This window comes from Wolffia australiana, chromosome 6 (assembly GCF_029677425.1).
Source record: "Wolffia australiana isolate 7733 chromosome 6, ASM2967742v1".
Taxonomy (NCBI): Eukaryota; Viridiplantae; Streptophyta; class Magnoliopsida; order Alismatales; family Araceae; genus Wolffia; species Wolffia australiana.
The window spans coordinates 370,554-397,277 of NC_135840.1; the positions used below are offsets into that span (position 1 = coordinate 370,554).

Below are 26,724 nucleotides of genomic sequence, written 5' to 3' on the forward strand. Positions count from 1 at the left end.
GATAACCTCTCACGATTCTTTGATATTCATGCTTCCCATGTTATGGAGTATTTTCTTGGGGGCAATTGGAACTTGACTTTGCCTTTGTTTGAAAACTGGAGAAGGATATCCCTTGGACAGGAGTAAGTGACTACCCTAACTTGTATAAAAATTACCGTAACAAATCTTCTCAACCCTACAAAATTAGATAGGTATGACATAATAGAAAAAGGATACATTTTAACAGCCTAACAGATCCCCCCTCTCTTAGGCATAATCTCACCAGATAAACCAACATAATGAGAACTTAAAGAAATCAACATGATTCCAACTGATTTATACTAATGAGTTCAATAAACTATTTGCTATGAAAGCTCCCACCATCTCTCTTCCTTGTCTCAAAAAAATATTACACGTCATATAAGCACAATTAGATAGTTCTATTCTAAAAATATTTTGATGTTCTCAAATATCTTATTAGTAATTTTTACTAATGAACTTTCACGTCATTATCATTCTAACTCACGATCCATGCGAACCACCAGATTATTAAAAGCTAAAAGGTTGATCTTCAAAAATAGCGTGGTTTTTAAATCATGCTTTTCGCCAACCAAAGATTCTACACTCACTTTATTTGTGTTTAATTATAAGTTTTAGTTATATTATATAACATTTTTCATTGTCATCATACATATTAAAAACAAAATGGAAAAAATTTCTTGAAATAATCTCTTAGTACTCCTTTCTTGATATATGTGCCCTTCATCAAATGGACCCATGAAATCACATTATTAATTAATGAACTCTAAAAGTTTATTGTGTGAACTAAATAATCTTTATCATTTTACTCCCCTAAATCTAGGTCATCACTTCATGCCTGGGTGAAGTGACTATTCATATACATATACGTACATTTGGCATTTAACACTACTGCCTCATATGATTTTGTAGAATTTTGGGTATCTAATATGATGTATATTTCTATCTGCAAGCTTTTCTATTACTTTAATTTTGTGTCATCATATAGATCTAAAAAAATGTGGGGCGTGCCTACATCCTGTAGCAGACAAGTTGACACCCACATGTTCAATTCACATTCTCGTAATGTAGAGTTCTACCATACTGGCGAGCCTGAATGCATGCAGCAAGCTTTAAAGGGATAATGGAAGATGTGATGTATTGTAGTGAACTTGGATTTGATAGAGATACTGAGGGAGTGTAAATTTGTGGAGGACTAAGGTTATGAATATCAAAGAAGAGAGATAGCACAACCTTCTTGGTGATGCTTGTCCTATGCTTAGTGGTGCATGCACATCTTAATCATTTGGACGCCTTTCATAGATCCCTTGCTAACAACATATTCAAAAAGGAATGGACCTCAGGATTCACTATGGCAGGATCAAAATGTAGTTTGTCACAAGGAAGATAAGGTGATGTAGGGTGCCCTAGATTCAATATGGTTCTACCTTCATCAGATGCCCCCATGAATAGATGATCAGGATGATCTTAACACTTCAAATCCATACCCTAGGTATTTTAAGCGTGAACATAACGGTCATTGTACCTTTTTACTGATTCTTCCTTGCATTCAAGGTTAATGACTTAGGACTATACCTTGAAAGCATTTGACTATGTTTGTACATGATTTGATTGGGCTTTAGGGTGTTCATTGAATCTACCTCCAGACAAAAAGATATCAAGAGATTCACCTTCTCTATAATTTCTCCTAAAATATCTATATAAAAATTTACACCTATGACCTTTATTCACCAGAACTCAATTATACACTAAAAATTTCCTTATGCAAATTCATAAGATTCATCATATTCAGAAAGTATTTTGATTATTTTTATTGAAATATAATATACTTCAAGAATTTAGAGGTGATTATTTCCATTTATGTTCGTTATACTGATTTAGTGCTACCTTTTATAGGTTATGATGGATATTATGTTGCCGTTAAGCCAATCACACCACCATGTTTATTTAAGTAGTAAGAAAATCACAGAGATGATTGAGTGGTCGAGACGGGATCATCCGCTCTCGGTATAAGAGGAGATATACTCAAGGAAGATGATGCAGAAATTCCCTGGCCAGGGTAGTGAAGATATTGGAGAAGGTATTCTCTAATGATCCATGTTACGCATCAGTACTAATTGAATGATTGATAAGGGTTTGACGATAAACTATACCTTAAGTCGTTTGAGAGTCTCACGCAGATGATGGATTATACATTTACGGTAACCGATGACGATAAAGGTTCCATGAGAGAGTTCAAACACTACTCGGTATCTTCTAGAGCACGAGGTGTGGCTTAGCACCCCATGGGATGGAAACTTAACGTATCGATTGGTTAAATTGATCCTTAGTTAATTAATCTATATGTTGTTATAGTTAATTAATAAGCTTGGCTAATAATTTTTATTGGGCCACTAAAGTTATTAACTAGAATGATACATGGGCCTAGAGGGTCACACGCATAAGGTCATAATGCCATTGGTGGATATATTTTAATTTGTAGGGTTTTGAGAAAAACTTAAGTAAAATATAAATAGGGAAGGGGCACTCATTTCAAGCGCCCAAGCCAGCCAAATTTAAGAAACCCTCTCTTTCTACACTCTCTTCTCCACTCAACCAAGGAGAGTGTCTTCATGGTGAAAACATCTTCAAGATTTTCAAGAAGATTTGAAGAAGACGAAGTGCAGATCCAAGCACCAAGTGATTGTGTGGATACTTCTAGAGGTCAAATACGTGTACAGCTTCAGAATGATCTTAGAATGGTAAAGTAAAGGGTAGAACAAGTTCCCCACAAAGTACATTCGATGTTTGATTTTAAAGATCAATTTTAAATATATTAACAGGCTTCTGTGTCCATGGAATCATGTTTTCCATGGACGAACCAAGGCACCAAACCCAACAGGTTAGACGTTGAGATTTATGCACATTTATTGTATTGTCATCAAACCAACCTCTTTTCAATTTTCTTCTCCTGAAGGATAATTTTGCATCCCTTTAGGAAAGACTCTCTAATATTCCAATATCATGTGTATCATGTTAGATATAGCAACTAGTTTTAAACATTCCCCCATAAACTTCTGCAAACTGAGTACTCTTTTTAAAATGGATTCTATAGTCCCTTAATTATTTTATTGAGACAGTTTTCTTGTCCCCTGTATTCTCATTTGTTCATCCTCTTCTACCTAGTGTAATTATCCTCTACCTCATGTTTAATAATAGAAGATACATCAAAGTGAATAGTATCATTATCTTTTCTATCTACCTGGCAAGCAATATATAAGAAAATTATTGTAAATTTTATTTCATATTAGTTTTTCAATTTTATAATTTTCTTATGTCAGAATAAAAAATATAATCAAAATTAAATATCAATTTATTATTTTCATATTAATACTTTTAAATATATATCTTTAACCTGTGACTTAATATTTCTTCTTTGTGTTATATTCAGATGATGTTGTATCTGTCATGACACAAAGACCATCATCCATGTTGATGTATGAAACTTTTACACTTTTAGCGGCTTCTTATTCTTCAATCCAAATGGCTTCAAATGGCTACCTCGCCTTTGAACACTTTGATTTTGACATGTGTATGTTCCCTTGCTTTTGCTTCCCACACTTTTATCCTTGTTTAGTCAGGGGTTTTGAGATGAAGTGATATTTATTGCAATGAAATCATGCATTTTATCTTTAAAAACACAAACTGTTAACATGCCTTCTTCTTGTCTACTCTTTATTGCTTATGGAGTGTTTCAAATGATAGAAATATATGTGTCCAGGATGCCTTCTTCTTGTCTACTCTTCTTCTATATATCATTGCATGTTCATTAATATAATTTAATCATTATACTATGCATGTGAAGCTTATAACGAAGTCCATGATTACATGATCTGACCTAGTAAATTCTAATGAGATCATAATAAAATATCATTAGTTTTTAAGCATGTGTTCTTTTATATTCCCATTAGAAGGTTACTCGAGAAGGATATTGAAATATCTAGATAGAATAACACTATCTAGCCTCGCTGATATCATGTGTATAGCTCGCCCCGTAGCCTTTGGTCTAGAGACACTTAAGATAGATAGTGGGTGCTCTTTTGCCAAAAGATTTCATTAAATTTATTTCTATGAGTCCATTAATAGCATTTTACCGAACTATCTATCAAGTTGATTCAAAGACATCTCGTTGACGAATGGTTAAACTTTGACTATGACCTACAAGGTTCTAATGATAAAATTTTAAACATTCTTAGTTCAAATTGCAAGGTTCATGAAGATCATTGAGTCATCAAGATGGGATTGTCCACCGTCAGTATAATAGGAGACATCTCAAAGAGGATGATGTGATGAAGTCATTGGCCAAGACTGTGGAATATGGGAGAAGAGTTCTCCATTATTTTGAAATGCATTAGCACTTAATCAGATGACCACAAATGAGTTTTACAGTTGATCGTACCCTAAATCATTCTATGAGTGTGACGCAGATGGACTACACATACACAATAACAAATGGCAGATTCCATGAGTCATTCTAGGACCATGCATTGGTTCCTTGAGTGAGTCTATACACACTCCTTTGTAACTTCTAGAGCACAATGTGTGTCTTGGATGCTGGAGACTCAGCCTATCAATGGGGTTAAACCAGTGCATCATTAATTAATCTATTGTATAATTTAATTAATTTATTTAGAATGCCAATAAAATATGGGCCATTAGAGTAATTAATTGGAATGATAAAGGGGCCTATAACGTCACACGCAAATGTCCACTTAGACATATGAAGACATACGTAAAGTTTGGGGGGTTTATAAAAAGTATCCAATTTGTAGTTACAGGGAAAGAGCGAGAAAAAATTTAATCCAGGATAGAATTTTTCAGGGGCCTTCCCCTTCTTCTCTTTTCTCCATTCTCAATGTGATCAAGATAGTGTAACAATGACGATGGAGCATGAAGGGGGATCTTCTAGGTGAAGGAGGAGATTCAGCATGCCATGGATCACATGGATATGTCTAGAGGTTACACAGTTGAGTGACTCATCATCTTACTCGAGGAATAAATAAATCACATATCCAATCCGTCCCAAGTGATTGGATCAATTGTTTTATGAATGTCATTTTTATTATGTTAAAAGTCAAGGCCATAGAACCCATCACTTAAATTGGCGTTAAAACATACTAATTAATAGGGGGAAAATGTATGATTTTCCTTGAGCCTAGCAATAGAATCTGGAGATGTAGCTCTAGATTATTCGAGGATAGTGGGTTTATTAAAATGTGAGGAGCCATGGTCCCTCTTGACCACCAAATCACCAAAAGACAATCCAACGGCCCAAAAAAGACCCCAAGAAGGTGGGACTCTTAAGATGGGAATAAATCAGATGATCAGATGGTGAAAGTTGGTGCATGGGCAAGCTTGTGAATCACACCACTTGTTGATGGCTTGGCCAGCACACGGTTACAGATATGGGTTGTGTGGGCCTATGGATGCTATTATTAACAAAGTTTGACCAACAATGGTTGAAGGGGGGGAGGGGGGTGGCGTGGGGGTGGGGTGGGCTACAATAGTTAAATCCAGAAATTAAGACCATGACTTGGCATAGAGACTAAGCTGAAACTTGACAGCCCTATATTTTTTTTGAGGAATCAGGCTCATATGGGTGACCAAATCATCATGATTATAATTATAGAGTATCTTAGGGGCATTTTCATGATAATGACAAAGAGGAGCCTGGCCTAAGGGATGAAAATGGCATAAGACTGGTGCTAATGGAAGGGGTCAACTAGTTGGTTACTGCCCGTACTTGTTCTAAATTAGGTGAGATATTTTTTCTACGAATTCTATTATTTATTTAATAAATTTTAGGTTGTATTATCTTGTACTTAGATTCATTTTATATTTTATCTAGATTTTATCCAAATATTCACATATCTACCTAAGCATTTTTTCCTACATGTATTCCATTATGATTTTGGTGGGCAACAAATTGCGTTTTATCTCTATCTCCCTCTCTGTGTTATCATTATCTTAAAAGTTTTAACTTTAGTTTATTATTTAAGTTGATCCCAACTCTTAAATTAAAGATCAAAATTTTTGTGGGGTTCAACCTTGACTTTTCATCATATTAAATGTCCAAAAGAAAATCTAAAGATCAAGTTTTATAAATATATTTGATTCACTTTTGGTTTTATTTTCAATGAACACAAACCTGATATGTTTTTATCTTGAAAAGGGACATGGGATTCCAATTTGATAGATAAAGGATATTTTATGATGGTAAATGTTGAGTTCTAGTAGCTTTGATTAATTGAATGGAATCTAGTTTAATGCAGTGGACGGCGTAATCAATTCACATTTGATGAATTCTGAATCAGATATATTATCACCTTGTGGATAACTATTTCCACCTCTTGACTTGTTCCTTGGGAAAGTTCCTTCAAGCCGTTCATGTGTATAGCCTCTCGAAATATCCATGCAATTAATGCGAGACATATCTCCTCTTCTTCTTATCCAACTCTTCTTAAACATATTGTTGATATTATTAAAGATCATCAGTCCTCACTCAATGCATGGAGAGGAATCTCTAGAAGGGAAGAATGAGGGGTACTCAGTTTAGATGGCATGGGGACCTTAAATGGGTGCCACCTATTTATAATTATTTAAGAATTTAATAAAAGTCCTTATAACTTTAAGTATATGAACTAAAATCTGTTAATCTTATGTGTGTGTGACCCTCTTGGCCCATGTATCCATCTAGTAAATAAGGTATTGACCTACCTTATTAATTAACTATATTTACATATATTGTTATTCAATGATCAATTTAACCCAATCAATAAGATAAGTTTCCAGCTGTGGGGTGTTAAGCTAGGTCTCACGCTCAAGAAGATATAGAGAAATGATTGAACTCTCTCATAGAACATTTTACTGTCATCGATTATCATATATATATATATGTATGTATATGATCTCTTGAGTCACTTGTAGAATCACTCAATCACAAAGAACTATTAAATTTCTTAAGTTTCCAAATAATAAACACATACCAAGAATTCCACTAAGATTCAAATATTGACCCAATAAGAAATTAAAGTAGGACCACTGCGACTCTCCAACTTTAACTCACTAAAGACTTTTAATTTTGTCCAATAAAATTCATATACAACAATAAAATAACTCTTCATTATAAATGAGACAAATAAGATACTTAAAGTTCTCCTCATAATAGTCCAAATATAATTCCTGAAATCAATCTAATAATGTTCTTCAAAATGGGCCCAATATAATTTCGACAGAGTCCCACAAAGATGTATGATAGGAAGTGGTAAGCTCTTCTAAATCAGCCCAATATACTTCTTATGTTTGGGAAAATAAAATCAATTCAATAGCCTGATAAGTTCTTTCCTTGATCTTCCTTGGTTCCACAATCTCTGACTTTCTAATCCTCTTAAATATCTCTTCTCGATGTCTCTCTATTTCAATGCTTGACTTCCCCTATTACCTTGTAAAATATTTCATTCTCACAATTTCCTTTATTCAATCCACGGATTTCCCTCTTTCCTTTTCTCAAAAGCTTCCTAAATTATTCTCACAACTCCTCTCTAGACAATAAATAAATTTCCCTCTTTCATTTATTTTTAAATATTCCTCAATCCCTCTCACTAGTACCCTTTCTCTCTTTCATATTTTTAAAAATAAATCAAAACGTAAGAAGGGAAATGTGCTCCTCTTGAGCATTCAATCCTTGATCTTTGACTATTCTCATTTCCCTTCAATGATCCTACTTTCCTTTCTTCTTTACACTTCCAGCTTCCTCTTAATCAACTTGCAATCAATTCAAAAAAATAAAAAACCTTGACTAATATGTATATGTATATATATGTATACATATACATGTGAGTCGATATATTTGGGGGTCTCGCGTGAACAAAGAAATATATATATATATATATATTACATATTTAATTATTATTTTTAATTAATCAGATTCAACATGCAACTAAATTAATGTGATTTACCATCAGTTATTTCTTTACCTACATACCATATGGTTTCCATTATAAATCGTCTCATATATCAAGAACCAGATTCACTTTTATTTATGCTGCATGAATAAATCTTGTTAGAAGTATCACAAATGCATTGTTTTCTGTAAGAGATGATATTTAAGGAGAGAATATGAAACACTACATAATTGACCTCTATGCATTTCTTATTTTAATTAATCAACACATGACACAGGCAACTAGCCAATGGTTCATAGTCATCAAACATCAGATCAGAGTTTTGGATCAGTAGTGATCATCTGATTAATGAACTGATTTTCATTTCATCATCATTTTGACACTTTAGTACATCAAACAAAGTAGCATCTCAGTTTGTAAACTCCATTTTTATTCTACGTCTAAGTAGATACACAGTAAAGTAGATGACATCATTTGGACCCTTTCATTTCCATTAAACAAAAGATTTTAAGTCTCCTTCATAAACCCTATAAAACTGGACAAATTTCCCAATATCTCCTCAACTTGTCCTAAAAAAGTCCCATAATGATATGTATTAAATAATAATTCTTTATCTTTATCATTTTTTGTCAATAAGTCTAACTCTTAGGTCAGTTGGTTGGGGTCATGAACCGCTTTTACTGGGATTTTTGGCCCAGTTCTATGAGCTTTAGACATGAGTGATGAATGGAACAAAACGGGACGGAACGGGAACTAAATAGAGTCCGAACAGAACGGAACGGCGACGGGCAGGTAAATTTCTTCTTTTTTATCTGAAGGGGGAAGTATAATTGCCACAAATGGAGATGGTTTCTCGACTACGACTGCAATCGTCGTTTCGTCGTCGTCAATCTCTGAGCACAACACCGAAGCAGCGTGCGCAATAAAGTAAGGCGTTGGGCGATCCGTGGGGCGCTTATTTCTCTTCCAACGCGGTTCATTCTTCGTCCCAAAAACGAAGCGAAACGGCCGAATCGGGCATCTTCCAACCCACGACGAACTCCGAATCTCTTCCTGGCATCTTCTATCCGGCTTGCTCCCTCGTGGGTTTCTTCTGGAATGCGCGGGCGATGACCTTTCGATCGGAATTTCGCGATCTTGATGCTGCTGGTGAATAAGGGCCCCTCCCGGGTGGCGATTCCGCATGGTGAATCTCCTGATCTTTGCGTGGTTCTTCCGTATCGTTAGATTTTCGGTTTCTCTGCGGCTTCGAGACAATTTACGTTATTGGGTTGTTGCCTAGTTGGGTCAGTCGTTCCCTCGTCGACGAGGGGTTGGCAATTTTTTCCCGTCTCCCTCGTTACTGGGCAATAATATCCTCTTTGTTATTCGATTTGACATGAAATTGTTGGAATCGTCCTCTTCTGACGGAAATAGGTGATTTCCTCGTCGGGAAAATGAAAATTACATTCCTTTTAACGCTTTGATCCGTCTTCCAACCCGTAATCTGAGTTTGTATCTCGAATTTCCCCATGTTTTTTAAAGTTTTAATTGTGGAAATTTCTCCTCTGACTTGCTTGAGCATTGCATGTTTTTTGGGAATAGTCCTTCAAGAACCATGGCGACGACGACTATGGCTACTGCTGCTGGCGCTGCTGTCATTCTGTACTATACATTGAACAGAAGATTGCAGATCAATCAAACAGGGGTCAACGAAAGTGATGATAAAGGAGAGGAACAACAGGCTTCTTCTTCCTCCAGCAGAAGCAAAGTGTCGAGGAGACCGGCTCAGGCTCCTGCTACGTGGCTGGAGACCATTTCTACATTATCGGAGACTTTGAGATTTACCTACTCTGAAACTTTAGGAAAATGGCCCATTACGGACTTGGCATTCGGCGTCAATTTCCTTTTAAAGAGACAGGTAAAAAAACCTTTTTCAGTTATCTCTTCCTTAAAAGGTAATAAAACATGATCAGTTGTTTGGAACATTCTAAAACTATGTTCGATGGAATGAGAGGAAATACGTTTAATAATCTGTGTGGCATTTATATCTACAAAAGAGTTTGATTTGTATGGCTACTGTGATGTCTGCTTAGAGGACCTTGTGATATCGGGACTTGTTTATTTTGATTCGCGCTAATTTTGGATTTTATTTTCAGGGGAACTTGCCTGTTGCAAACATATACGCTGGAAATGAGAGCACACGACTTTTAGGAACAGAGATCTGTGAGGAGCTTAAATATCTCCTCGGTTTATTAACCCTATGTTGGCATTTTTCGAAAAAACCCTTCCCCTTGTTTCTAGAAGCAATTGGGTTTTCTCAAGACGAAGTCCTCCTTCAGGAACCAAAAGCCGGAGTAAGTGGCCTAAACTTAATGATTTTTCAGTTTTGCGGGTTTTTTATCCCAATTCTTCATTAATTTTACTGTATCCTTTGCAGATCTTGAAGCCTGCTTTTACAATTCTGATTGACAAAAGTACAAAGTGTATAATATTATTAATACGAGGAACACATAGTATTAGAGACACTCTGACAGCTGCCACGGGGGGGACTGTTCCCTTTCACCACACTGTTTTGAATGAGGGTGGAGTATGTGATCTTGTTCTTGGGTATGCGCATTGTGGGATGGTTGCTGCTGCCAGATGGATCGCGAAGCATGCAACTCCGTGTCTTATGAAGGCAGCTCGGGAACACCCTGAATACCAAATCAAGGCAAGTTTGTTAAGAAATATCTTTTCAGTATGACCCAGTTCTGCATTACCTAGTACCTTTTTCGGTTCAATAAAACATCAAAGAAAATCTTTTTTCTCAACCGAGTTTTTTGTGTCAGATTGTTGGTCATTCTTTGGGAGCGGGGACGGCAGCCCTTCTCACTTACATATTGCGGGAGCATCCAGAATTTTCCAGCGTGACCTGTGTTGCATTTGCCCCAGGTTATTCTCCATTTAAAGTTTTATTGGCCATCAATGTTACTTAATTTTTTTATATGGGATCTTCCTCAAATTATCCATTCATTCCCAAGCCCCGTCTTTAAACTTAAAACAATCCCTCCTGCTTTGAATTAGTAGAAACTTTGAAAGTGGGATGGATCTCTCTTGCCCTGTTGTTTACACCATATCATATTTCTTTCTTGTACAGCTGCATGCTTGACGTGGGAGCTGGCAGAGTCTGGAAGAGACTTCATCACTTCCATCATTAATGGCGCTGACCTGGTGCCCACCTTCTCTGCCGCCTCTGTTGATGACCTTCGAGCTGAGGTTCGCCCATCCACCACCCTCACCACATCTCCAACATTTTCATACTTCCTTTTTCAAAAGAAAAAGCTATATTCTCTGAACAGGTCACAGCATCCGCATGGTTGAAAGATCTTCGGAACCAGATTGAGCGCACTCGGATCCTCAGCACAGTGTACAGATCTGCTACGGCCATTGGGTCCCGCCTACCGTCAATGGCTGGTGCACGGGCAAGGGTGGCTGGTGCTGGCGCCATCCTCCGGCCCGTGTCAAATGGCACCCAGGTTCATCCCGTACTCTAACCCTCCATCCCTCCTCTTTCATCATTTGAGATCAAAATATGAAGAAATAAGATGTGGATTGGGCTCAGGTTGTGATGAAGAGAGCCAGGAATGCAGCTCAGGCGGCATGGACCCGTCCTCCCTTGAGGCTACCCTCTTGGTCATGCATGGGCCCTCGCCGCCGCAGTACAGTGGGTCCCTCCATAAACTCCAGCTTGAATGATAAGGGAGATGGCCCTGTCGTCGAAGCCTCGGTTATCACCCTTGAGACGCAATCCGAGACACTCCTTGTTGAGGAATCGACGACCTTGATAGGCGGGGACCAGTTGACAGAGGCAGAGCTGTGGCAGCAGCTGGAGGATGAGCTATACCGCCGCCAAAGGGCGACCGATCAGGCGGAAGATGTGGCGACTGTAGCGGCAGAGGAGGAGCCTCGCAGGTTCTTTCCACCTGGCAGGATCATGCACATAGTCCCCCTCCTGCACGAAGAACCTGCACCAGGGGAAGATGATGCCGAAAAGTCGCAGAATTCAGGTGAAACTGAGGTTGGGATTTTTCTCACACCCAGATCCCTCTATGGGAAACTAAGGCTATCTCAGATGATGATCAATGATCACTACATGCCCAGCTATATGAGGAACATGGAAGCTCTAATTGAAGGGTTTGAGCGAGAGATTCTGGATTTGACTTGATTTTGTCCTGTGATGTGATGATACCTGTAAATTACAAATGTTCATTGTTTACTGCTTGCCCTTCTGATAAATGTTGGCATATGATCCAAGAATAATATTTACTGGCAGTGGTTGAAGAACAATTAAATCGGGATAAACAAATAGTTTGGAGCCCCATTTGAGTGGATTGTAGTTTTTCGGAGTTATTTAATCATACTGCAAGCAGAATAATATAACCTTTTTCATTAGGAAATCAGCTAATCTTTTATACCGGAAATTGTCATTTTCATGTTTGAAGGGACCAATCCTGGGGTTGAATGGCGTGAAAAATAATATAAATTTTCTGAAGAATAATGCATTTGCGAAATATTTTGGGGTTAAAAAGTGGAATTCCATCAATGAAGAATTGAGCATAGGCCGTTGTTTAACAGATGTTAAAGTTCACATGGGCTGTCCAAACTTTGGTCGATACAGTCTGACCTAGTTAAACTAAGTCAACCTTGGAATTTTAGGTGGGATTTGATGCGTAAGTTCTGTCTTACTTTTTCAACCAAAAAATACAATTTAGTGAGACAATCTGTCAGAGGTTTGGTTGAATTTGCCATCAAAGGAAAACGATATAGAGTTTAAGTTCTTCAAGATTATCCACAGACATCAAGATCATCCCAATCCAAGCACTTGTGCCAAACTGAAACCTGATCAAAGTTGTGCGTCCAAGCACTTGTGCTAAACTCCGGTTTTTAAGTTTCCATTTAATATTTTTCTCGATTTACTAAGATAGTCAGTCGAATATAATCTTGATAGACGTTTTTTGTTGTTTAATCTTAATTATGCTTGAGGAATATTTATCGGTCTAGGACATTTGGTTGAAATTTCATTTCCAAAATCAGTCACTTCTATCATCATGATTTTAACATTTTTTCTGTGAATTCCTGACGCGCTGAGCGTAATTCTCCGTGAGTCCTTGGTTTGAAAATCATCATTTTGCAAATCTACAATTTCAGCTAACCGATTTCACGATATTACTTGGACTTCTTTCCTTGTCTTTCCGTGCAAGCTCTCATGACTTTTTTTATTTCTGTGGGTGATTTATTGAATCATTCTACAAAATCTTACTATCTTTAATAGGATCTTGTTCTTCAATATCTACTCATAATATCTTTACTCTGGAAGACTTTTCTTCACGGTCTATAATCTGATCATTTAAATTGAACATTAAACTTGTTTTGTTCTGATCTTTAGTGTTAAACCTAACTCGTTATGATCTTTCTTTCAGTTGATCTTTCCTTCTGGAATGCTTTTTTTTCTTTAAAAAAGATTTTCCAAAAAGTTTTCTCAGAACAAGACTAACTGAAATTTTCACTGACAAATTTTATCTTGAATGGAATATAACTGAGAACATCAGAAAGATATCAGTGTCAAATCAGCTTCTAGGTTAATCTTTATATATGATATTTGCAAATAATACATCTTCATTTGAGTCATTTGTCCGTAAATTTATTTTAACTCTTCTTTTAGAATCGTCTATATAATGAATTGGAAAAAAATTATGGTATTCATTTCTCATTGGTTATTTTGAACATATTTTTATTGAATATGTTCTGGATAATTGTTTTTTTTATCATCTTTGAAAGATTTATCATTTCCTTGATTGAAATTATTATATATCATGATAAATTTTATTAAAAACAAAACATTTTTTGACTAACTTCATTGATCTCCACTGTGTTGAAATTTACAATTGATAGCTGCTACTGACTGTTGAAATGGCCATAAAAATCACAGGGAGTACTTCAGCTGATTTATCAAGACCTAATATAATTCATGTAAATTTAAATGCACATGGGACTTTAAAATATTCATTAGCAATAAAGTTTCTTGAAATAGAAGTTGAGGGGGATTAGTCAAAAATGCCCAAGATATGCATAAAGTGACGTTTAAGTAAAATTCAGAAAATTTTGTTATATTCTTGTTGATAAATAGATAAATTAAGTATTTATATGATTAAATTTATAAATCATTTTAATTATAAGGAAATTTATCATGTTAATGGATATGTGTAATGATAAGTGAATTTTGAGGAAGATATTGAAGTATAAGGTTGCGAAGCATGATTCACTCTTGCTCATATGATGGGATACTTGATAATGTAACCATTTGTGCAGAGATACTCTGGAGAGGTAATGGGTAATGTTTAAGGAAAGAGTACAATAAATTTGTATGTATGAATTCATGTGTAGTTTTATACCTATCAAGAAATTATACTCATGTCATGGTTGTAAAAATGGTCCTTGACCTTTGAGACCAAGGACATTTTATGGATTAATGATAGTGTTTTGACTATTATCTATGTCCCATATCATGAGATTACAAACTGTGTTAGCTCCAATGCATCACCAAGTCCATAAAGGTGAGTGAGTGGTCAATATAGACATGTTCCATTAAATAGTTGATGAGTGATAAGCTCAAAAACGCGTGTATATATGTCGTTATTTAGGGATTTTTTGAACTTAATCACTAAAATTTCTTTGTCCCTTAATGCTTGAGTAAGGGGTCGAACCCTAGGGAGGCGATAGGAAATATTCAATTTTCTTTCTAATTAGGGTTTTGAATTTGAAACCTAAATGAAATGATGTTTTAATTTCTTATTTAAATGCTAATACTTGTAAATTTTAACTAACATTTTATCCTTTTGAACTTAAGTGATTTTAATGATTCTCTGTTATTAAATAACAGAGATATAAAACCACTTAAGTTTATCTTTATATTTGATCTAAATTCTTTAGTCGTTTTGAATTATATATATGTATATATATATTGTAAATTTCTTTTTAATAGATTTGAAATTGATTTCTAAAATTGATTTAACTCTATTTTGGTATATGGCTTTAATTTGTTTCACTATTTTTATCAGAAGACATTTTACTATTTTTAAAGAATAAAAGGAACTAATTTTTATGGGATTTTTTGAGCAATTTTTATTGCATTTTTATTTTATCCGAATTAATTCAATATTGTACAGATGTCCTAAAAGAGCAAATCGTGAAGATGACTCACGATTTGCTTATTTCAGAACTATGATAGACGGATTTTTTTGTGTGATTTAAGCAACACTTACGATTCTAAATAAGAAATTCATAATCGATCAATGCGAACTGATTGAGAAACAAACTAAAATCTATGAATTAAGATGATTAAAATCGAAAATGAAAGAAAACAACGGCGAGCATAAACGGAATGCAAGTTTGGAAAATAAAGTACGAACTAAGGTGCAAAAATCAAACAAAATTAGCCTAGAGGTACCAGGAAAGATTTTGACTCAGTTTGAACAAATTCCGCGCAACGAAGACCCCGATTTCCACGATTTTTGCTAGAATTGGTGGGAAGAATGCGGCGACGGATCTGCGAAATTTCAGTCCAAATCGAGCTCCAATTCACTCCAGGTTGATTCTTGAGTCTTCAAGGAGGCTAGGGCTTCCTTCCTTGAGCTTAAAAAATCAAGAACGAGCTCTAATCTTCCGATTTTCTTCATTTTTATCGCCGCGGGATCGGAAGAAAGTGTTCTTCGCATTCAGTTATTTTTTTCGTGTTCACCGCTTTGTATGCAAGGTGCACGAAAGCTTTGGATTCGGTCACGTGGCGACGTGAAGCTCCGTTCGTCATGTGCACAGCGGGTCGTGCGTGTGAAACGCACAGAAGAGAGAAGACACTCCGTTTAGATCTCTCTCTTCCGATCGGTCCACGACGCCCCGCACTGAAACATGTTAAGTGGATTGGGATTAGTCCACGGCACGGCGCGTGCAGTGCGCTTCGTACCGGACGTGATGAGCGACACGCGTGACGCACATGCGTGTGTGTCACGCATAGAAAGCTGAATGCAGCTTTCTGATTGGTTTGGGCTCTCCTCGGTGTATGTCCCTGCGCACTAAACATCCGATTAACGATTAAACTGGCCCAATAAGGGCCAGTTTTTATCAAAGAAAGTTTTTTAACCTAAAAACAGTTCAAATAAATTCTAAAAATTGTTTATTAATGCCTAAAATGATTTTATTAATTTCTAATATTCGTTTTATTTATTTATTTTCTTTTTATTTATAGAAATAGGTCAATTAAATCATTTCAATTGTTCTAATCATCATTTTAAATCATTTAAATGTGTAAATTGACCTAAATATTGATTCAAGGTATTATTTAACTTCAAATTCAAGAAATTTATTATTTTAGCCTAAAATCATGATAACATGCACTAAACATAAATGTTTTTTGCATTAAAAGCCCACAAATGTGATGAAAATAGCTCTTTATTAGCTTCTATTTGCATGTTATGAATGAGCTCCATTTTCTTTCTGGAACATGCAACATAGCTTGGGACTACAACATGTTGGAGTCTCACTCTGTGATAAATTTATATAATTTTTGGATATACATTATTAATTAGGCCTTGTGGAGTCATTAATTAGAATGACAAATGACCCAAAGGGGTCACGCATAATAGATTTATGAAAAACTTAGGAGGATATACTAAAATTGGAAGAGTTTTATGAATAATATTTTTAGCTTCAAAAGAAACCAAGGTCCTTACTAAGAAATATGGTAGAACTGAACACAAGATGTAACATATTTTATTTATTTATTTAATAAAATATTTATGAGAGGATAATGTTCCAAGATGTTGTGGACAGATTGATAATCTCAATTTTAGGGGTTTTAATTTCGTCGTTAGTAATTGAGATTATTCAATAAAAAGTATATTTAACCGTACTTACTTAAGAATATTTAGTTAGTGATGAGTACGGATCGTCTCCATAGGACATTAAAACCCCTAAAATTGAATGCGCAAAAGATATGATGATAAAGATAAAGACGAGATAATGGGAACGTAAGTAAGTGAAATGATAAATGAAAAGTTGATAAAAACTATAATTATGATAACGATGATGTCGGGAGAGAAACAACATAAGGCGAAGACTTTTACCTTAGATCCTTATGTTCCACCAAAATCACGGCAATTTGCAAGTGCCGGTAAGATCCCCTCTTCTCTTATGCTTCTTCCCACACACCCAAGACACCAAGAACACACTTCATGGAACTCAAAACTCACTATCTTTCAATCAGCCCACACAAGTAGGAAGCAAGTTCAAGATGAATTTCACATTGATCCAGGCCTCTATTTACAGATCACAGGGTATGGATGGAAAGAGGAGGGGAAGACGAAGCAACACTAAATATTTCAGCTCAATGGGAGTTGTAGATCAACAGTTATAGCTGTTTGAAGCTGAGCCAATCCTAGCCCTTGATTTGTTTCTCTCTCCTCATCATCATCCTCATTTTCCGTGCCCATAAAGAAGTCAAAGCGCATGATATTCTGCACTTTTCATATTCCGTGCGGGCGCTCTTCGTATTCCGTGCGATGCGTACCTGAAAAAGGACAAAGAAAACAAAATAAAAAGCATTACAAAACTCTTTCTCGAGTGCTGATGTGGTGGCACGTCGGCGTGCCATGTAACCCTCTTCTTTCTTCTTCTTTTTTTAAATGAGTGGACGTGAGCGTGCCACGTGACCTTGCGCCAAAAAAGCCAAAAACACTTCAAAATTAAATAAAATAAAAGCCCAAAAAATATGTATATATATATATATATTGACTTAGAAAAATCATATATTTCCAAAGTTAATGTCCAAATTCTGAAAATATTCTAAAAATAGATTTAATCATTTTAAGTTTCATAACATGCAGATATGAGTGATTTAATGCAAATAAACATGTAAATATGATCATATTGAAGCGCTAAACGTGCTTGTTATCACATATAACTGTTGGAATTTAAGAGGGGGTAAGTTTCAGTAAGAGGGGTTGAAATAAGTCTTATGCTATCTCATCCTGGTTTATGTAATTATTTTTAGATTCATTGATTCACTCTCACATTACCTTCTCTCTTTCAGCGAGATTCTTAACCCTGGTTTGGTAACCATAACTCATCATACAACCACTTAGGAGTATAACAAACTATGCACTATCATATAAGCAAAACCACCTGATTGTACCATTTCCTGATCACTTTGTGAGTCACCCACACACTCATCTTACAATACTCAATGTGAATCCATGGTGCTTGATATCCACCTTGACACCCTCAAGTAGACTTTATGAAATACCGTTAGAGCTCCCTACTTCCTTTAAGCTGGTCTTTATCTTAAATGATCTTTGTTAGATTTTTTGGGCTTGATTATCTGAAATAATATTTTATGCATCACTGTTAAAAAAATACATTCATAATAAAGTTAAATAACACAAGATTATCATACCACCTTGTGTCACATTAATTTCCCTCACTTTGTTCCCTAGATGGGTACCTTCAAGTCATTCACTCGTTTGCTCTTTAGAAGTACCCCCTATTTGAGAGAACAGTGGATATAGTCTGCAGATTCAATTCTCCTTTAAGATCTAGTTGATCTTCCCACCATCCAATCACATTATTAGGAGATGAATTTTGGAGAGGGAGAGAATAAGAGGGGGGCCTTTTCAAGTGCACATGTATCAGGCTAATTAATAACTTTAATGGCTCAATAATATTAATTGATCAAACTAATTAATTAACTATATCAGTATATAAGTTAATTAATCAGATATTTATTTAACCCGATTAATATGTTCAGGTTCACACCTAGGGGGTGCCAAGCTACACCTCATGGTCTAAAAGATATTGAGTGCATTTAGTTTTAAGAGTCCCAAATGAATTGGTGTATAGTTAACAACCAAACCATAATCTACTATTCAGGTTAGTATTGATGCATAATAGAGATCATTGGAGAAACATCCAATATATCCACTACCTTGGCCAGGGAATTCAATGCATCTTTTTTTGTGAGTCAACCTCCCCTCATACCAATAATGGACAACCCCATCTTGACCATCCAATCATCTTTGTTTATTTTGTGCTATATCCAAGAGAAGGGTAATCCGAATCCTATGTTTAGATATTCATAAGTATTTGTTAAAGCATAATTGTCTATCCAAAAGATGTCAGTGGTGTCTCCTCTCTTAAGACTACTTACATGATTGTGACATGAATAAACCTTATTGATAAGTAGGCAATACATTAAAGGTATTTTTATGGATCAATTCGCTAATTTCTTTCCCTATAGGGCACTCACCATCTTTCCTCAATATCTCCACACTAATGGCCACAATATCAGTCATATTTATCATATAAGAAGGATTAGATAATATTATCCTTTCCAGATATTTTGATGTTAGTCTTGATTATACTTTGAATAAGAATATATTAAAAAAATGTTTGAAGACTACTTATTATTATATTATGATCTCATCATAATTCACTAAGTGATTTTGTGTATTCAAGGAATTCATTATAAGCACCACAAGAGAATAATAATGAATCAACACTTATTTCAACAAAGTTAAATATGTCATGGACGTGTTATTGGGATTATGGCCACAAAAGATCTATAAATGAGAGCTGCATAAAGAAGTCCCCTATAAGACAAAATCAAATAAAAATAAAGTATAATTTAAGTACAAAGCATACTATCTTTCCATCATCATTGAGCTCCATATTGAAATTCTTTGCCCCCTGATTGAACTCCAAGTGAAACAAAACAAGGAAGATCCCTAAATGATATGATCCGCTCAAAATAAGGATAAAGAAGAAAAACAAGGATTTGAACTGATATCATATTGAAATCAACTTGTTATTGGAGAAGACTAGTGATTAGTGACACACAGCGCATTACCTGACTTTTAATCTTGGAGACCATGAGTAATGAGTTGGGATCAAGTCAAAGATTTAATCCATGATATTCAAAGTCCAAATATGTGAATTGTAGCTCTCGCCTTTTGGTCCTCAAATGTGCTGATACATGGATCATGGAATCTGTAATAAGTTTCCAAGTCCAAGAGTGAATGGTATGAGCAGAATAAGGAAAAACAAACATCATCTGCCATGTCATTTTTCACGGTGATGGATTCATGACGGGTGGCAATTTTTAGCCTCATGACCGTGAGATGGTAAGACGAAACACCCATGACGGGTGAGGTGGCAGTGATGGAAGGTCTTGGACAGGCAATGTGATGGGATGTCTATCACAGACGAAATTTTAAATGACGAAAAAAGAGGAAAAACTGACATGTAAAAGTGTGTTATGTTTAGAATAAATGGAGATGTACTGAGAGAGAGAGACACCGAATGAGAGAAGGGAGCCCAAGCGAGGGAGAGAGGGAGGCAGCGTGAGAAAGAGTCAGAGAGAGATTGAGACTTCAAATTTTCAAAATTAAACTAGTAAAATGTTTAATTGTTGATGTCATTTTGCGCCCTGTTACAGAAGGCCGATAGAAGACACGACTAATTGTAGATATCTAGGGAATGGCTCGTCTGGAACGTGACGCACCGCACATGACGGGACGGATGACAATCCGTGAAGGATGGTGACGTGACAAAAGTCACGGCCGTCATCCGTGGCGGCCTTCCCGTCACGTCACTCGTCCGAGGCCCCTCATCACCGTCGCTTCAACGTCACGCCCAGTTCATCATCTGACACCGTCACAACCTTCATGGGCCCCTAGTTTCATCACCGTCACAGTCAAGTCATCCGTCACGTTGCTGTCATCGTGACGTGTGACGTGACGGATGATGGGCGCCATTCCTTGGGAGTCATATATCATGTTCACCACTCGTCATCCGTCCCGTCACATTGTAGAGGGGTAGAACAGTAGAAGCGAGCCGGGGGGGTGGGTCGTGGGGGATGGCCACAGCAGAGGAGCTGGCTTCCCTGCTCCGGGGGCCCGTCCCGCGGCGGCGCGTGCTCGAGGTCCAGGCCCGCGCCTTCCGCCTGGGCGCCCTCTCGTCGGACCTCCTGGCCACGCGGCTCATCGGCCACCACCCCCCGCGGCTGGCCCCTCGCCTGCTCGCCCTCCTCCCCCGCCCGGGCCTCTTCCCCTTCAACGCCGCCCTCCGCGTCCTCGCCCCCCGCCACCCCTCCGCCGCGCTCTCCGCCTTCTCCGCCCTCCTCCGCCGCTCCCCCTCCCCGCCCTCCCCCCTCTCCTTCTCCTTCCTCCTCCAAGCCGCCCTCCCCTCCCCCGCCCTCCTCCGCCAGGCCCACGCCCAAATCCTCGCCCGCGGCCTCGCCCGCGACCCCGCCCTCGCCGGCGCCCTCCTCCGCGCCTACTCCCTCCGCCACCTCCCCTCCGCCCGCCGCCTCTTCACCCAAACGCGCGGCGCCGTCTCCGTGCCCGCCTGGGCCTCCCTCATCCGGGCCCTGGCCCGGGCCGACCGCCCCGACGAGGCCCTCTCTCTCTTCTTCTCCATGCGGGCCCGCCGGCTCTCCCCCGACGACGACACCGCGGTCGCCGCGCTCTCCGCCTGCGCCAAGACGACCCGGCCCGCGCGATGGCTCGCCGCGCTCGGCCCGCCCGGTTTGGACAACGCCACCGACGCCGCCCTCGTCTACCTCCGCGCCAAGGTCGGGGACGCGGACGGCAGCCGGGCCGTGTTCGAGAAGGCGGTCCGGGAGAGGGGCGCCGCCGGGACGGGCGTGGCGCTCTGGAACTGCGCCATCAGCGGGTGCGTCCAGCGCGGGGAGTACGGGGAGGCGCTGGCGCTGTTCCGGCGGTTGGTCGCGTCGCCAGGGAACCCACGGCCGAATCGGGTGACCGCCGCGGGGTTGCTCCCGGCCTGCGCCTGGCTCGGGGACCTGGAGCTGGGCCGCGCCGTGCACCGAGCCGTGGGGCCGGCGGCGGGGCGGGGGAACCCGATCCTGGGCACGGCGGTGGTGGACATGTACTGCAAGTGCGGGAGCCCCGGGGAGGGCTGGCGGGTCTTCCGGGAGATGGAGAACCGGGACGTGGTCGCGGTCAACGCGATGATGGCGGGGCTGGCGGTCAACGGGATGGGCCGGGAGGCGCTGGGGCTGCTCCGGGAGATGCCCCGGCTCGGGCTGCGGCCCAACGGGGAGTCCTTTCTGGCGGCGCTGGCGGGGTGCAGCCACGCGGGGCTGGTCGAGGAGGGCTGCCGGGTGGTCGGAGAGATGGCGGCGCCGCCGGGGCCGGAGCTCCAGGCCTGCCTCGTGGACCTCCTCGCCAGGGCCGGGCTGGTGGGGGAGGCGGCGGCGGCCGCCGCCGCCGCCTCCGAGCCCCGGGAGGAGCTCTGGGGGGCGCTGATCGGCGCCTACCTAGCCGCGCCCGGCGAGGAGGCGGCGCGGGCCGTGGCCGCGGTCGGCGCGGGGAGGAGTGCTGCTGCTCACGTTATGCTGGCGAATGCCGCCGCCGCCGGCGGGCGGTGGGTGGAGGTGGCCGGCGTGCGGGCGATGATGGCGGAGAGAGGCCTGAAGAAGCAGCCCGGCTGCAGCTGGATCACCCTCGACGGCGCCACGCGGGAGTTCCGGATTGGCTGCCTGAAGACCACGGCCGGCATGGAGCAGCTCCCCGCCGTCTTGGAGTCGCTCCATCTCCAGATGGCCGGATGGGAATGGTAGCCAGAAAAGAGAAAAAAACTGATACGAACCAGACGGAAGAAGAACACGCAGAGTTCGTTCGGCGTAGAAATCGGCATTACTCTGCAATGGCACGATACAAGTGTGAGAATTGAATGAACCGACGTACCCGGCCCAGATCCAGAAGCTTCCCCCCTTCTCTCTGAAGAGGAAGCAGCTCTCTAGAGAGAGAAGTTGCAGGGGCAGGCGGCCGGCTCTCCTTCGCCTGGGTGGGCGCCGATTTCTCAGCCGTCGGATCAGATCTGCATCCGCAGCCGGTCGGCGGAGAAGAAGGCGGCGGGGCGGAAGGCGGACCGGGGAGAGTCCGCATCACCGTTGATCCTGCGGCGGGGGGTGCTGGACGCGGATCCGACGGCGCGGGGAGAGTCGAGGCCGCGACGGAGGAGTTGGCGCACCGCCGTGATGAGGTTGTCGCCGGCGCCCGCGGCGGCCGGCGCCGGAGCGCGGCGGAAGCTCCGGCAGAAGGCGATGTGGCGCTTGATCGCCTCGCCGGTGTCTATCACGCGGTGACCGGAACGCGAGATCTCGTCCTTGACGGCCTCCGCGCAGAGACCGCACAGCAACCGCCCGTCGTACCGTTCCCGCACGCGCTTGATGTACCCCGGAGTGCACTCCTCCGAAAGGCCGCAGCAGTCGCAACTGGCGAATTCCGCCTCTGGATCGGTCTCCATCTTTACCGATTTCGCAATCGCTTCGTCTAGCATGATCGTCGACATTTCCGTCGCTGAGGCACTCGCTGCGGTGCCCTAGCGACTACTTTGACGACGATTGCAAGAGGACGAGGCCGATTGCCAATCTGCAAAGACCGATCTGTCATCAATTTGCAATGGACCTTCGAGAAAATTTCGATGATCATCCGGAAATCGATCCGTCATTAAGTAGCCAGCTGGAGTTGTAATCTCGGACGCACGAACAATGCAGCAACAATAAAATTTTGAGTGAAGGAGATCGGTCATCGTTAGCCGCCGAAACAAAACCCGAACTCGCAATGGCATCTAGGAAACAAAAACAATAGATCGAGAAGAAGAAAATAAAACGGAGACCGATCCGTCATCATCAAGCCGTCTGGACTGGAATCCCGGACACAATAACAGCGGAGCGACAAGAAAAACTCGAATGCCGAGATAAGAACCGATCTGTCATTATCCGAACACGTGAAGAAGGAATCTCCGAAGCACAAACAAAAAAGCGAGTGGAAAAGTCGAATGAGGTTCATTCGGACGACTTTCCGCTTCAAAAACGGTGGACAAGAACGAATCTAAGAACTGGAATAATAGAAACGCGCAATAATCACTCACCTGTAAGAGGCGAAAACGAACGATTCTTCCTTTTACCGCGCAGATGAGAGGAATTGCGGCGATCTACGGAGGAAATCCGACGATCCTCCGTCCAACCCCTTCCAGACGATGCCGGGAGATGACGGCCGCTGCCTGCGACATTGACGAAGAGCGGATCGGCCTTTCCTTTTATACCCCCCGTCCCTGTTGCAACGGCCGTCTCGATTGGAAATGTCCTTTTTACCCGTCGTCTCGTTGGCCCAGCCATGTCGGATAGTTATCCGTCATGGATGCCTAATATTGGAATTTCCTAGTGATGCCACGTGTCATTCTAACGGCCAATCTAACCGTTTGTCTATATATAGAAGTGACGGGTTATCTGGGATGAGCTGGCTCGCCGGCCCCCGCCAATCACTCTCAGCCTTTGCCATAGGAGATATATAGAGATTTAGATTGACCTACCAATATATTCACTGATTCATAGATGTATAATCTACTGATAGCTGATTATTATAATAATACACCCTTTTATGCTAATTTGTTTTTCATAGAAGTGGATAATCTTTTCTAAAACCATGGCCTAACAAATTCTTCACTGTTTGTGTGTGAAGGGATACTTAAACAGCAAAAAAACAAAGCGTAAACATCTCTTCAGAGATAAGCTGTTTATGTGCTAACATAAACACTGTTTGTAGGGTTTGACGGTCCCGGTCCAGTCCGGTTTTCTGGCATGGACCTATACCGTACCTGAAGTTCTGTCCGGTTCCAGTCTGGTCCGGTACGGGGGGGTGGCGGAGGAGCAGGGGGGTGGCGGAGGCGTTGTGCGTGCGGAGAAGCGGCGATGAGCTCTTGGGCGGGTGATGGCAAGGGTGACGGGGAGGGGGATGGGTAGTGTGTGGAACAGGGTCCGGTCCGGTCCAGTTTTTTGGCATGGACCTAAACCTTACCGGAAGTTCGGTCCAGTTCCGGTCCGGTCTTGTTCGGTCCTGGTTTGGTCCGGTCCTACCAGTCCTCGGTCCTAAATGTCAAAGCCTACTAACATGTATGATGTGCTTCATTAGTTCTAGATAATATTGATATCAGGAAATTTTATCAATAAAACACTGAAAAATACTAATAACTTAATAACTAAATAGGTAAAGAAGGCATAGAAGAAAACTAGATATCTTTATTCATTTTATTAAATACTGTCATAAAAAACTAAACATGTATAAATTGTACTCAATAAATTGAGAAACAAAGTTGGAATGAAAATAGTTCAGGAACAAAACCTTGGGAAACCAATTGATAATAATAGTGAATCAAGTGATTAAAAGGTTAGATAATCAATAATAGATTGAAATATTTAATCTCAATTAAGGCTTTTAAGAGTTGGCGCTCAGTTTGAGGTTTAATATTTTACATGGTACGCGGGAACATAAATCACATTTTAAATATATAAATATTTGAAGGTATATGACACATAATGAGAAAATGTGGGAATCTAAAGGGAAATGAGTTGAAACCAAAATAAAAAAAAGACATAATATTATATTCATGTGTTAGGGGTTGAATTGAAGAGGTATGATAGAAAGTTAAAGTGAGTTTGATAGTGATCCAAGGGAATGAGACATTGGTATATATATTGAAGTCGAGATGTAGAGGTTTATTTCTTTTGACTGGGGATTTATGTGTGACAAACCGGAGATAGATGTGACTGAACTAATCAATTGAGAAATGCATAATTAATTATTACTTGGATCTCTTCTAAGATCTTAAAGTTATAATGTTAGATGAAGAATGAGATGTAGGCCAAACATAATTGATTTGTGACACTTTGGTGTGCAAGGTTGTCAAGATTTTTTGGTAGTATTATTATTTTGTATTTAATGTATCATCTCTATAAGAGGGATCAGGCTACGGTGTGCTAGATAATGGATAGGAAAGTAGTTTGAATGTAAGCCTCCTGGATTAGACAATTCGCTAGATAGGATTAGGTAATAACCCAAACCTTTATCCATTAAGTAACTACTACCACTGCCTCTCCTTATCGATTACCCTTATTTGTGTATCTATTTAATCTGACTTTGAAGCATCTTCTTAATAGATACATATCATTTTATATTAGATCTTAGCATTTAAAATGCCAATGTTATTTATTAAAAGTTCCCTAACTAATAGAAAATAACATAGGAGATCAGTCTCCATTAATTAAAACCACATATTTAGAGTAATGAAGTCTTATATGAATCTTCATCAATCCATTCCACTATCTTGATGCCATCAATTCATCATGACCATCAGTAGCTTCAGGAATAGTGAAGACCATTCTTAGAAATTTGAAAACGTGTTTGGAAAAATGGCTATTTTAAGAATTTTGGTCGTGATAAGAGGATTAGAAAATAGTGATCTACATTATGAAATTAGATAACAAGTCTAAATTAAAGTATCCTCTGAAAAAAATTATGTATGAGCTGATTGTCCTTGATAGCGATGGTATTTGTGAATTAGTTCAGATGACAGAATTTGATGAGAAAAATAGAAAATACACGAGAGGCTTTGATGAAAAATCTACAAAATATAAATTCACTAATATTAGAGTCATCAAGGGCCAGAGACTATTTGAGTGTGGAGTATAATTTTCATACGAATATTGTGATCTGATCATTAGTTATCTATTCATTAAGTGTGCGTATCTACACATTGATGTGAGGTGACAATCTCCTTAGGTATGATAATTCACACTCATAAATCTGTTATTTTTGTAAATGGATTGAAGGACAAAGTAATAAGTTGATTACACTTGATCGTGAGCAAGTCCCTGGAGTTGAAAGGG

General features: G+C 39.8%; 3 protein-coding genes across 3 annotated transcripts; 2 read left to right on the top strand and 1 right to left on the bottom strand.

Moving 5' to 3' along the window:
• The first annotated feature begins 8,834 nt into the window (after positions 1–8,834).
• On the top strand, positions 8,835–12,254 carry LOC144704513 (Alpha/Beta hydrolase fold-containing protein). Its single transcript, XM_078576961.1, has 8 exons — positions 8,835–9,147; positions 9,546–9,861; positions 10,100–10,297; positions 10,381–10,653; positions 10,772–10,874; positions 11,080–11,198; positions 11,282–11,458; positions 11,545–12,254. The coding sequence occupies exons 2-8, from the start codon at positions 9,559–9,561 to the stop codon at positions 12,145–12,147; spliced, it is 1,776 nt and encodes a 591-aa protein (XP_078433087.1). The 5' UTR covers positions 8,835–9,147; positions 9,546–9,558; the 3' UTR covers positions 12,148–12,254.
• An 8,632-nt stretch (positions 12,255–20,886) lies between these two features.
• Positions 20,887–22,614, top strand: LOC144704410 (pentatricopeptide repeat-containing protein At2g34400-like). The gene has a single exon (XM_078576826.1). The coding sequence runs from the start codon at positions 20,887–20,889 to the stop codon at positions 22,612–22,614; it is 1,728 nt and encodes a 575-aa protein (XP_078432952.1).
• Positions 22,615–22,651: 37 nt separating this feature from the next.
• Positions 22,652–23,348, bottom strand: LOC144704287 (uncharacterized). The gene has a single exon (XM_078576649.1). The coding sequence runs from the start codon at positions 23,346–23,348 to the stop codon at positions 22,869–22,871; it is 480 nt and encodes a 159-aa protein (XP_078432775.1). The 3' UTR covers positions 22,652–22,868.
• Positions 23,349–26,724: the final 3,376 nt, after the last annotated feature.

Bases quoted from the DNA above. Each gene is read 5' to 3' on its own strand.
- LOC144704287 (XM_078576649.1), bottom strand. From the start codon at position 23,348: ATGTCGACGATCATGCTAGACGAAGCGATTGCGAAATCGGTAAAGATG.
- LOC144704513 (XM_078576961.1), top strand. From the start codon at position 9,559: ATGGCGACGACGACTATGGCTACTGCTGCTGGCGCTGCTGTCATTCTG. The intron at 9,862-10,099 runs GTAAAAAAACCT...TTTTATTTTCAG, and splicing joins ATTTCCTTTTAAAGAGACAG to GGGAACTTGCCTGTTGCAAA. The intron at 10,298-10,380 runs GTAAGTGGCCTA...TATCCTTTGCAG, and splicing joins TTCAGGAACCAAAAGCCGGA to ATCTTGAAGCCTGCTTTTAC.
- LOC144704410 (XM_078576826.1), top strand. From the start codon at position 20,887: ATGGCCACAGCAGAGGAGCTGGCTTCCCTGCTCCGGGGGCCCGTCCCG.